The 12,564-nt window shown below is 43.2% G+C and overlaps 1 protein-coding gene across 2 annotated transcripts; it reads right to left on the minus strand.

The window, feature by feature from the left end:
* Positions 1-77: 77 nt before the first annotated feature.
* padi2 (peptidyl arginine deiminase, type II) lies at positions 78-9,304 on the minus strand. Of its 2 annotated transcripts, none has more exons than XM_068594622.1 (16): positions 9,105-9,304; positions 7,320-7,491; positions 6,853-6,922; positions 6,506-6,567; positions 6,161-6,278; positions 5,591-5,743; positions 5,236-5,426; positions 4,862-4,965; positions 4,084-4,195; positions 3,755-3,862; positions 2,732-2,883; positions 2,467-2,614; positions 2,241-2,334; positions 2,054-2,133; positions 1,021-1,164; positions 78-913 (listed from the first exon to the last, which is right to left on the minus strand). In XM_068594622.1, the coding sequence occupies exons 1-16, from the start codon at positions 9,194-9,196 to the stop codon at positions 680-682; spliced, it is 2,034 nt and encodes a 677-aa protein (XP_068450723.1). In that variant the 5' UTR covers positions 9,197-9,304; the 3' UTR covers positions 78-679. The 2 variants fall into 2 exon arrangements, with proteins under 2 accessions (XP_068450723.1, XP_068450720.1); XM_068594619.1 differs by having other exon boundaries at positions 5,236-5,429.
* Positions 9,305-12,564: the final 3,260 nt, after the last annotated feature.

The following is a 12,564-nucleotide window of genomic DNA, read 5'->3' on the forward strand; positions in this document are numbered from 1 at the left end:
TGCTCCCTCCTGAAGTTAAGTCAGTGGTTCTCAAACTGTGGGGCGCGACCCTCTAGTGCAATAGAGGGTCGCGCCCCACCTGTATGTGTTACAGGTGGGGCACGGGGGGGAGATGCAGATTCTTAAAAAAAAAAAAAAAGAACAATAAAAATAGCACAGACAAGTAAGTAAAACACAAAAATAAAGTTCTTTTTAAGGATCCTCAGTAATGAAGGAGCTTTGTGCTGCTGTGAAGCTCTGGGGCTTCAGTGCCTTGCTCAAGGACACTTCAACATGAAACTATGGGGGGGAAACAGGGATCCAATCGGCTTCCTTGGTCATCTTTTTTGCCAAATATGAGTTATTTTTCTGCACATATATGACTTTACTTGCTTTAACGAAGTGATTGCACATGTTATTAGTTTTTATCAGATGAAGCAATCTGGTTTACTTAAAAGGCATTTCAATTTTCTTTAATCTATTAATTAAAAAAGCACGGATGGAGGAGTCTGAAAAAGTTGGACCACTTTGATCCCGTGTTGTCGGGTCGGTGTGGCCCGAAACATTTTGCTTTCTCCAAAGTGGGGCGTGACAGAAGAAGTTTAAGAACCACCGAGTTAAGTCAACGTGCTGTTTCCTTAATTTCGTATTTTAAAAGCCTCTGGAACCCCACCTACACCCACTTTTTCAGTTTTTCGGTTCACATCTCCAGGTTCCACCACTTGAAGTCGAACGCCTCCCTGCGGACGTTGGAGCCGCAGTGCACCTCCCCGAGCAGTTTGTGGTAGGAGGCGAAGTCGTTGATGAACGTGCAGCTGAGGCCCAGGCCCTCCAACAGGGCGCACATCTCGGCCTCCAGGGCACAGCGCCCGTTCACCTTGGGCCCGAAGGGCTTCGGGATGCCCAGGTTCTTCCCCAAGACGATCATGTTCACCTGTGAAAACAGACGCGACCGGGACGTAAACTGCGAGACTCGAGATCCAAAGTGCTGCAAATGCCTCTTGGCAGATGATCTCCGTGAAGCAACATGTCAGGACTCACCATGTCAGGGTAGTACGCCAACGCTCTGAACTCCTCCTCCTTCTTATCTGGCACTAACTTGAAGAGGATCGGCAGGTCGATGATGTCATCTTCGTCCAGGCCCAGCTCTCGCTTCAGCACATCTCTGTTCCAGTCGATGCAGTGCTGGGAGACAACACGTCAGTATTACAGCGATACACTCGTATGAGACGAGATGCATCTTAGTTTTATGATATCGTAACATAGCACAGGACCTATTACAGTAAAGTATTGTCATTTCCTGAACATAGAATGTATTATTATTTGCCATTGAACTCAACTTACGGATGATTATTGCGTAAAAGCACCAACGCCTACACTATGTTATACATTTTGAGGACTAAACAAACAATAAAAACTAAATAAAAAGTGTGTCGTGTACTAGTGCTCTGGTCTAGTTATCATTCTGCTTTTTCTGCAGACAAAAAGTAAAATCGACAAAAATTACGGGGACGCTCCTGCTTATTAGCATGTTCAGCTGCCACTGGCTCATTGCTAAAAGGCCCTGGACATATTCAGCAATAAAATCTGAGTGTTACATCGGGCTGTCCATATACCTTTGGCCTTAAGATGCAGGTCAGACGCTATGCAAAGTGGACGTATTCACGGCTGTTTTGAAGCTTTTTCCCGTCGCCATCTTGTTTTTTTTCCAACAAGGGTTGGAGTTAAGTACAACGAGACTCTGAACAAAACATTTTAATTACGTGGTAGAGAGAACATGTTAATCACAAGGTAGCCACGCCCCAAAGCACACCCTGCTTTACTGTCTATTGTATTGAATCTAAGTGGGACCATAACTACTAAATGAATATCACGCTGTATTGGAGAAGACTGTCATTTTCTCATTGATTTCTACAAGACTTATATTTGCAGCCAGATTGTCGCCCCCTCATGGCCAATAGAAAGAATACAAGTTTCAGGCATTTCCGCATTGGCTTCACTTTTCCGACCTGGATGTCGCCGTCTGACTACAGGAGCCTCCGCAGCGGGTAGCCAGAGTCTTTGGCGCACTCACCTGCACGTAGTTATTTTCACCTCGGAGACCTTCATCGTCGAGTATCTCGTCCACTGTTTTTTGTTCTTCATCTTTCAGACCTTTGAGTGTTGAGAGTGTTATGACGAGTTTGCGCATTGCCAAGCTACACACGCACATTGAACTGCTGATTTTTTTCCACAGATAGTGTTGTTAAAGACGGGCCTACCCTCAAACAGTTTGGCTTGTCCGTGTCCAGCGTTGCGTAAGCCTCTGAATACTTTGTATCCTGCGTCGGGGCTGGCCAGCAGCAGCCGGAAGCCCTGTGCGCCGAAACACAAGAGGCAAAAGATAACACCGCCTGTCTCATTGTCCTGAGAGCGAACGCGATGCCACAACAGCAAGCTATTTGATATTTTAAGTTCAGCGGGTTCTGTTTCAAAGGGAGCATTTACCTTCCTGTCAGGTGCAGGAACAAAAGTCATGAATTCATCCACGTGGCCCACATAGAGCCAGTCAGAGAACAAGGCGATGGGCTCCTGAACCTTCTGAGCCCACAGGAAGTCCTGAACTACTTTAGTCATGTTGCGTCCTTTGGTTGCCCTTGAAAAAGAAAAAAGATAGACAGAGATATACGAAATGAACGGTCGCCAATCTTCGGCCACGTGTTTTGTTTCCTGCGCTACCTTAACAACGTTAAAGGATCTGTCACACACTCACGTGGGGAAGGCCACGCCGATGATGATTCTGCCCAGAGGGTAGTCTTTCCCATTCACAGTGACGGGAGGACTAACCTCCAGATTGCCGAATGAGTCCAGGCTGCTCACGTCGTCCTCCTCGGCCATTCTCGTCACGTAGCCAAAGTCAGGTCCCTGAGGACAAGAAGGTGGTTAAAGATCCCATCCAGCCGCTCTTCAAGACATGTGAAAATACTCCGCTTTGAACTGTGGTTTGTGTCTGAGGTCGCGTCAAACAGCGCAACATTTCAAACTTATATTGGCAAGATATCTCCTACTCTCTTTCTGGAGGTTTCAAGTTTCCACATCACACCTATGCAAGTTGTCGTGATGTCACAAAGATCCTACACACCTGAAATACTCTTCCCCTTCAGCAGATGAACAATAAAAACAGCCTCATACTGTCATACTCAAATAAACCACTTTCTTGAGAAGTCCAAAGTTCGATGGGTTATAATAAAACTGATGTAATAAAAAGTTTATGGTGATACAGCATAATATTCTTAGCTTCAGCAATCCACAGACCACTTACAGTTCAACCTGCAAAGAGTTCACTGGCTCTTGCATCTGCGAATGAACCCCAAGTGACAGTTTACGGGTTGTTTTAGTCCTCCTTGTTACTCAGCCTATTTATGCAAATGGCTAAAAGTTTCACAGTGTTTGAAGTCCTCCCTCCGGCCTTCTGTGTAACTAACAAAATAGTCCCTTTTAAAAAGGAAAAAGTTAGTTATACAGCCCCTACCATGTGCAGCCACCATTTTGGTTATGTCCTCCATTTTAAATGCAGTCCATTCATACCTGAACCGCTTCACAGTGATCAACAACTACAAGTGACTTTCTACTATGTTACCAATAAACATTCTTCATAATATCCCTTATTATCATATCCAGTATAGGTAGTGTAATTTACACATGTACACAAGTACAAGTCATAATAAACTATTATAATCCTACAGTCTTTAAGATGAAATCACGCCAAACTATTTAAGAGAAACGTGAGTCTCACCAGCAGCTGGCTGTATGGGAAATCCTTAAGTTTTCCATCTCGAGGGGAATCCAGAACAACAGGAAACTGTTTATGAGGAGCGTCAATGTAGCCGAACTCCAGCTCATCCTGAAAAAAGATTACAACTTATATTTCTCAACGTGTTTTTGGCTTTTCGATTTAAATATTGGATGGAATGATTCATTTTTTTTCTCATGAGTTCAATGTTTCCATCTTGAATTTTTTGTTCGGCTCATACTTTTTCAAATAACCGCATTTTGTCAGGTGTTGCTTTTTTTTTCCAAGAAGTTATTTTTTGTCGTTTATGCAGCACATTTGGGTTTTCTTACCTGCATCCAACGATCCCCTCTGTTCATATACTCGTGGCAAATATTAAGCTTGTACCCGCTCTTTGCAACAAGGGACCTCATGCTTTTTAGGAATCGATAGTTATCAGACGTGCTGAGAAGGTGACAACAAAAGAAGACGCTTTCATTAATAAGCAGTAGTTTGGAATTGTCATTTCAAAATGCTCATACCGCAAAAGTCGGGGTACAAGCCGCTCCTACCTTCAGTGGGTATCCCTGCTGTACCAAGCTAGCGCTGCTGCTAGCGCCCCGCTGCTGCTGCTAGAGCCCCGCTGCTGCTGCTAGCGCCCCGTTGCTGCTGCTAGCGCCCCGCTGCTGCTGCTAGCGCCCCGTTGCTGCTGCTAGCGCCCCGCTGCTGCTGCTAGCGCCCCGCTGCTGCTGCTAGCGCCCCGCTGCTGCTGCTAGCGCCCCGCTGCTGCTGCTAGCGCCCCGTTGCTGCTGCTAGCGCCCCGCTGCCTGAGTTGGGGGCGAGTCGGGGCTGGTCTCGCTACCTTTGGTAGTTGTCGGTGAGCTAGTGGGGAGCTAGCTGCAGGGCTAAATGAGAGCTAGCAGCAGCACTAGCTGACTACATTGGAGAGCTAGCGGGGACACCTACCGAAGATATTAGCGGCTTGTAACCCGACTATTATGGTACTTTGTGTCTTGAAATTCTACAACAACCGACATCATTAACCAAATTTCTTGGCAGTTCAAATTGAGGGAAAGGTGTGGACTCGTCTATTGTCCCCATCGTCTTTATTATTCACCAGTCTCCTCTTACCTGCAGACAAAGACCTCTGAAGGCTGGAGGGTGTTGGGTGTCATGATCCACGGTGCCACCCTGAACACGACTGTGTCGGTGAAAATAGGCGTCTCAGGGAGGCCCTGTTAAAACATGAGAAGCTGGACAGTCTTGTTTGTCGTGTAAACTGTGATCTATAACTAACCTTTGTTTGTTTTTGTAAACAAATACACTTCAATTCAACTAAAAAATATGCAGAGTTCAGCTATGCTAGCGTAAAAAATGGCTTTTTGAGCTTTCAACAAAGCGTTCAACTATGTTGTTTTATTAGAACGTCATCATGAACAGTTTGAGTACAAAAGATGATGAAGCAGCAGCAGAAGGAAATAAAGGTGCGTTGTCGCTGGTCTTACGGTCGAGATGGGCTCCAACAGACTGAGGTTGATGCGGATGAGCCCATTGAAGTCTTTGTCAGGAAACCTGAGGCCCTCCACGTAAAAGTTCATCTCTGCTGTTCCTCCGAGGTACGGCACTTCCTGGGACAAGACCTTACTGCTCAGCACCAGAGGAAAGGCCTTTTCAAAGTACTTGTAGAAGAGGTTTTCTGCTAAAGTAGGAACAACACAATAAAGGCTTATTTACGCAGGCGATTCATTAGAAATAACGCAAGTGAAAAGGTTCAAAGGTTAAAGCAGCACAGTGCCTCAACTAACCAGCTGCGGTACGTCAACCTGTTCTGGCGCTTTCCCGCCCCTCATCTTTACTCACTCAGTATATTGCCCGTCGTATCGGGGCTTCTGAGCTTGAAGACTCTGACACTCTCCGCGTCCCCCTGAGAGATGTGCATGGTGAGCTTGTAGCCCTCTGGCAGCTTGGCGGGGCCTTTGGTCCGCAGCGCCATGACAGTCATGTCCTTCAGATCTGTTCATGCACAAAGAGTCGCTCAGTCCTGGGTACCCTCTTAAAAGCAGATACGTGACATAAATGTTATTTTTATTTCTTTTTTTAAACCTAAATACTAAACATTCATTATTACCACACACACACACACACACACACACACACACACACACACACAATACCTAACACCTGGTTTGGCTATCAAATTTCAGCCGTACTCGATTGTCCACTGCAAAGTCATTTGAGAGGCTTACTTTATCAACCCTCACACAGAGGTCTCTAGGTTTTGTAGTTCTATCAAACTCATTTACCCTATCAACACTCTAATCTGTTGACTTTGTAAAAGCAAACATGAAAGGCCTTCAAACACCAACAAGTGGTGAAAAAGTGAATGCGTCAGAGGGAACTCAGTGGGGAAAGGAGGCCGGAGTCTTTCACCTGAATGCTCGGAGACTTCTTCACTTTCGCTGTCTAGTTTCTTCCTGAACTTCCGCTCCGTGTCGCAGTTGACCAATAGGATGGCTCCATGCCCGTTAGGACCCCATTTCCAGGATCCCTAACACAAACCAGATGCACATTTTTAAAAAAAAGTGTGTTTTGTTGCAAACTTGGACTTATTTGTACAAATCAAACTTGTGGACTACGTAAGAATATAGTTACAAAAAGGCTCGTTTCAACCACACAAATCATAGAAGGATCTGATTGTCTGCACTTTGAAATTATTAAAATGCTGCGATGAGTTTACTCAGACTTTGCGAAGCCGCCAGACACATTGGCGCTCACCTTATTGGTGTTGTTTTTCTCCACAACGCCGTCTCTGTCCGCGTCCACATCCAGAGAGATCTCTGCGTGACAGACACAGTACCGTTTTATCACAGAGGGCCTCGGCAAATATTGCAGATAGTGGTCAATATCACAGTACAGCTATTGTTGCACTGCTAAACTGTATATTATACACATTTATATTTCACAGATTCTGTGTATTGCAATCAACTCCAATTATAGTTTTTTGATGATTGATTTTTGCATTTAAACAACACACTAATCACTAACTGATATTATGCTGGCAAAAAAAACAATTCAGAGTAAATGTTGTTTTCATATTATTGTTTTATTCCACTTTCACTCACCAACAGCTGTCAGGTGCAGGACTGCTCTCCCCAAGACCTCCTCGCTCTCCCCATAGTACCGGATTGACAACTTAAAAGACAAACGCAAAAGTAACTATATCACACAAAATTAAGCAAAAAGCTCATGAGCTCTGTTGAGTGTTTAGCGTCTTTGAAAAGTGATAAATCAGTCGACTCTCAATCATAAAAAAAAACACAAAAAAAAACACTTTTGACAAATTCAGTTCGAAAGTCGCATTTTGTTTTTTCGTGGTTTGGTTGCAGGCTTTGAATCAGACTCAAAATCTGAAAAGCAAATATTTCAATTCTGGTTCCAGAAAAATCATCAATTGTCTTTGTATTTACTTGTTTACTTGGTGTATTCGCTGAGTAATAAGCAGCTCATTTACCTGAACCCATTATGGAAATCATAACTCTTTACTTGCCGCCCTGTGGCACGAGTTCACTGCACTTCGGTCCTACTTTACCTTGCTGTCGTTCTCATGTTGACTGGCTCGGCTCATGCCGATGAGCAGGACTGATTTCCCATGCAGAGGGATGGGAGAGAGGTGGGACTCCTTCAGGGGGGTGGGGATGATGCTGTACTGAACACTGGGGGTGCACTTCACCGAGAAGAACTTGGAGCTGGGCGGGGCGCTCCTGAGAACAAGAGAACGTGTGTGTGTGTTTACACAATAGAGACCCACTGTGTTACAGTGGCAGCATGAGTGTGTGTGTGTGTGCGTTTGGAGCAGATATTTGTTGATATGTAAATGTGGGCGAGGGTTGACGCATGTGACCGGTAGAGAAGAAGTAGCAGCTGCAGTCATGAAGAAGTTGGTCTTTCTTGCTTGGACGACAGCAAAGGGATTTATACTTTTTTTTATTATATTATTTTTAAATTAACAAATTGCCATAATGACAAATGGCATGAATTGAGGTGTCCAGACCTAATTTTAGCTCTAGGGGAGTATCTCTAACATTCCTCTCATGTTGGGACAGGACCTCCTAGGTCACAGGAGGAAGGACTACAGCCACCTGCTCCATCAACACTGAGGAAAGTCCCTTGGGACACGTCATTTCAGGCGGAGTTATTATGAAAAATGATAATAATAATGATGGCCCTGTTCCATTTAAGTTGACCGGAGCTCTTGCATTGTGCCTCCAGGCCATAGCTGGAACGTCTGCGATAGACTAAACAGAACGAGACCATCATTTATTGTATTATTACACCCGTCTTCACCCTGCTATGTAATTTTAAAAAATGACTGTGAAAAGGAGCCTGTGTTTTTTTTTTTTTAAATTCATTTTTTGTAGATGAACCCGTTCTTTACGATTGCAAAACAGTGGCACTTTACGCGACAAGGCCTCTACAATTGGTGTGTCGGTCTCCCACGCTGCACAGGTCTGTAATCCAGCCTGGATCTGTTGTGCGGTGTGGAGGCTGGCATTTGGCAGAACGTATTGACTGCATTTCTTTGGAAACAGTAACTCCTCTTCCGAACGCAACAATAGGGGACTGTTGACTTTCATTGTACAAAACTAAATGCTGGGACTCAGCATCCAAATGACATCATCCCCTCAGCTCGCTTGATGTGGGTTAACAACACACACAGTGTGTTATAAAGAAATAACCGGTCTAACACTATTGTAGCTAGACCTTCATGAAATTATGATGTTCAGCTTTTGTTTAAACAGTTTTGGGGAGGCGTTGGTTCAACTTTGTTGTTTGCTGTTGAGTTGTATTATAATATGCTGAGCAGTGCTTCTCCTACTTACTCCACCCTTGTTGGGGTGGGGTATTTCACAGAACTGTAGAGGCAACAATTATTATCAAGCTGAATCAGCACATCTCAAAACCAGTTTTTGTATTAAAAAAAATTAAAAACAACTGTGCTGTAACTTGTCGCATAATCTTCATGATTCATCTCCATGTCGTATTAGACTGCATTGGATTGGATAGGCGTTGACTAACTGTTTCATGCAATTAGAGATGTGTTCTTTTTTTTAAGTAGCTTTCATCGATGCAATACATAGTTATAAATAGCTCTGGTTGCCAACTTGTTGCCTGTTGACCACTTCACATTATTAAAATATCAAATATCATAGCATTGACACACAGCTGTCGCGGTCGCTGGCACAATACAACAAAGGACAACATGTCCAGGTGGAGAACGTGAACATTTTCAGAATAAAATTAAAAAAACGCCACCAAAAAAACTATTTGCAGCACAAACCAGATGCATCTTTGCATGCGTGGACAAGAGCCATACCTGTTGAGGTTCACGTTGAGTTCCGAGCCGACCACGCACATAACGCTCGCGGTTTGGTCATAGTCTACTCGGAGAGTCCGCGGGTGATTCATGACGGCCGTCCTCCCGCAGCGCGCGCGGTGCTCAGACTGGAGAGCGATACTGACACTAAATGCCACAAAAGATGGTCCCGTGATGAAGAGGCGAGGACCCGGACCTGTCTCGACTTGCACTCTTTGTGTGAGCTGCAGGAGATAATTAAGCTGCAGGTATACAGCGGAGGTTTAAGCCTTCCTGCTCGCTGATTGGTCCACTGCTCACCCTGCTCCGCCCACTTTTGTCACCCGGCTCCTCTTTCTGCCGTCTGTTTATTCCCACCGTTTGACTTGCCGCAGGTCTTTAGGGAAGATTCACATACCATTTACTCACGAGTACTAAAGCCGAAGTACCAATTCCTTTTGTAGTATTTCAATACCAGTATTTGCTACAATTACGCAGGCATGTACACGAGTCAAGAGGGCACGGTGAGATAAATATGCTTGTGGCAAGAGAACGCAAGGTTACATAAGAGACGTAAAATATGAAAAATACTCATTATATACAATATAATATCAGAGAGTATGACATTTAAAAACATTCAATAACTAGTTAAAACATACTAAGTTACATATACAGTGTGTATAAAGTATGTACAGAGACTAAGTAAACAAAAGTGGTGCTAGGGTTACTGTACTGATGTTAATTCAATTGAAGGAGGATCTGGCCAGAGGTGATTTATTATAAAGGCTTATAGTTATACATTATTATTTTCGATGTTTAAATAGACTATGAACCCCTTGAGATGCACCCAGGCACAACACATGGAAGTTAACAAACTTTTAAAAACAAACATACGGGCTCTCCCTCCATCCCATCCCAAACTGGCACATGAACATAATAAAACAGGCTACTCATAAACTAAAAATGTATCAGGCACATTATTCCAGGCGGATGTGACTTCAAACTTAGCCCCCAACTTCTTTATTATTTTTGAAAAGCCTTTATTGTAGTTTTACTTATTGTAAACCTATATAAAATATTGTGGAGCAGTATAGAGTGGCAAACAATGGAAATACCCAAGTAAAGTACTAGTTCAACAATAGGAAATCACCTAGGATATCACACCAAGGGGCGTAAAGTGAGACTACACACAGAGTCCCATTAACTCGCCCTCTGGCCCAAACGAGAGAGAATAGCCCACCGTCTGTCTAGTTAGGTGTTCAGATGACTTTGGGTAATGTTTGACTCATTTTATGTGTTTCTCTTTATGATTGCATGTTTTATTTATATGGTTAATGAGTCATGGTTTGCCGCCCTCTTTGCTTTCTGATTTTGAATAGAGGAACATGTTCAAGAATAATTGAAGAGATCCACGGGTCTACTTGTCTTAGTAATATGTGAACACATAACAGTAAAGCAATATTTAATTCAAGTAATTGCAATTAAAAACTGTAATATACATATGTAATATACTCTGAGCTGATAACATACTGCTGTCTGAGGATACGTACTCGGGTTTCACGCAGAGACGCAAGCACGCATGGCCGACCTTGCGTGGTCAAATCGGCCATTTTGCCTGCGTCACCCCAAATTTCTGACTATCCGTCAAAGCTACGCGAGCCGTACGCAGCCCGGAAGGCTGGTGCAGGTTGAGGAAGCGGGTTCGGGTTGACGCTTTGCCAAGTGGAACAAAAATCTTCAAGGGAACTGTTTATTTTGTTTTATTTATTTTACTAAAATGTGCGTCACGTTCCATTATGTCAATGTCAAGCACCTTTCCTTGGAGCGCTGGCTCCTTGTGATTCACAGACCTCCACCCTCAGTAAACTATCAACGGTATATAATTATTCCGGTTGCAGCGCCACGTGACCCTAATGAGGATAGCGGTTTGGATAATGGATGGAATAATTAAAAAAAAAAAAAAAAGTCACGGAGAAAAGTAGAGTTACATTCTGTGTGGACATTCATTAGCTTTCACTGCCAACGTAGCTGCTGACGTGTGTGCTCGATAAATTAGCAAACAAAACATTTAATGTTAATAGACTCTTCCAGAACAATCACACAGCATCTGCTGAACAGCTGCAGATGAACGATTCCTCCACTGCTGCAGCAAACTGAGTAAAGTAGATATACTCTCAGGAAGTAGATCAAGGCCAAACTCAACTACTGCTGCTCGTTATGTGGCAGCTCAGGAGACAGTGCAGCGTCCGCTAGTAAAAACAGATCCATCCTCCGTTTGCAGTGATCTAAAAGTCCAGCGTAGTGACGCTCACTGTAAACGGAGCAAAAAATGTAAGTTTTAAATTGGACACCCCACTCTTCGACATTAAATATTGATATGACTTTAGGCCCGGTCATAATTGACACGTGACTGTATTTGTTTTCTCCTCTTTAAAAGAGTTTGATAGTTATAACAGGTAAAATAGCAAAACAATATCAATAATGATCTTTATTCTTGTTCCATAAGCTGTCCCTACCAATGCTGAAACCTACGCCCTTCCCCTGAAGGCTCCCGCAGCAAGGGCGCACTGAAGGGCGTGAAGAAGGGCCTTGCCCGTTAGCGAACGTGTGCTCTGTATGTTTATTTAAAAAAAACTATTATATTCGGTTGATATTGACTTGATATAATAATTCACTGCTGTGCTGATATTAGTTAGTTTTCTCAGTGGCCATTGATTTTCTTAACAATTAATATATAAAATATATAACAGTGTATTAAATACAGTGGGTAACATGATTTTTGGAAGAAAAATGTATTTACTCTGTTTCACGGTTATATTCAGACTTCTCATTGAACTGTCTGTTTAATTACACACATACTCAGCATGTCTCCTGGTAGCCATGAGATTGGGGAATCTGTAGGTTTCTATTTGAAAGACAGACTTTCTTAGCATATGACCATTTCTTGCGAACCACTCTCTGGGACGAGGGGAAAGGTTCACGATAAGGCCGAACACGTCATGAGGGTTTCTTTCAATGGGTCATAATCAGTGGCGGCTGGTGGATTTTTTTTGGGTAGGGCTAGCCAACCAATTTCAGCAAACATCCTTGTATGATTCAAAACAAATAATTAAAAAAAAAAGGTATAAAAAAACGCATTACTACGTTGAAGTTTGATTTTGATCATTTATTCCAACACTAACAAGTACATACAAGTCAGTGTATATATATATATAAAACGCACACACACACACACACACACACACACACACACACACACACACACACACACACACACACACACACACACACACACACACACACACACACACCTCCTCCCAGTGGGGAAATTACAGGATCACAGCAGCAAGAGATAGTAAAATAAAACCGTAATAATATAGTCCACAATAGCACTATTATATATACAGACAGAATAAACAAGTATATAGTGATCCGCCCATACAGATTCACACACATATTCAAACTCATAGTTCTATAGGGT

Source organism: Clinocottus analis, unplaced genomic scaffold (assembly GCF_023055335.1).
Source record: "Clinocottus analis isolate CAN_PGR_092001 unplaced genomic scaffold, fCliAna1.0.p SCAF_3, whole genome shotgun sequence".
Classification (NCBI taxonomy): Eukaryota; Metazoa; Chordata; class Actinopteri; order Perciformes; family Cottidae; genus Clinocottus; species Clinocottus analis.

Bases quoted from the DNA above. Each gene is read 5' to 3' on its own strand.
- padi2 (XM_068594619.1), bottom strand. From the start codon at position 9,196: ATGAATCACCCGCGGACTCTCCGAGTAGACTATGACCAAACCGCGAGC. The intron at 6,923-7,319 runs GTAAAGTAGGAC...TTGTCTTTTAAG, and splicing joins AACATGAGAACGACAGCAAG to TTGTCAATCCGGTACTATGG. The intron at 6,568-6,852 runs GTGAGTGAAAGT...TCTGTCACGCAG, and splicing joins CCTGCACCTGACAGCTGTTG to AGATCTCTCTGGATGTGGAC.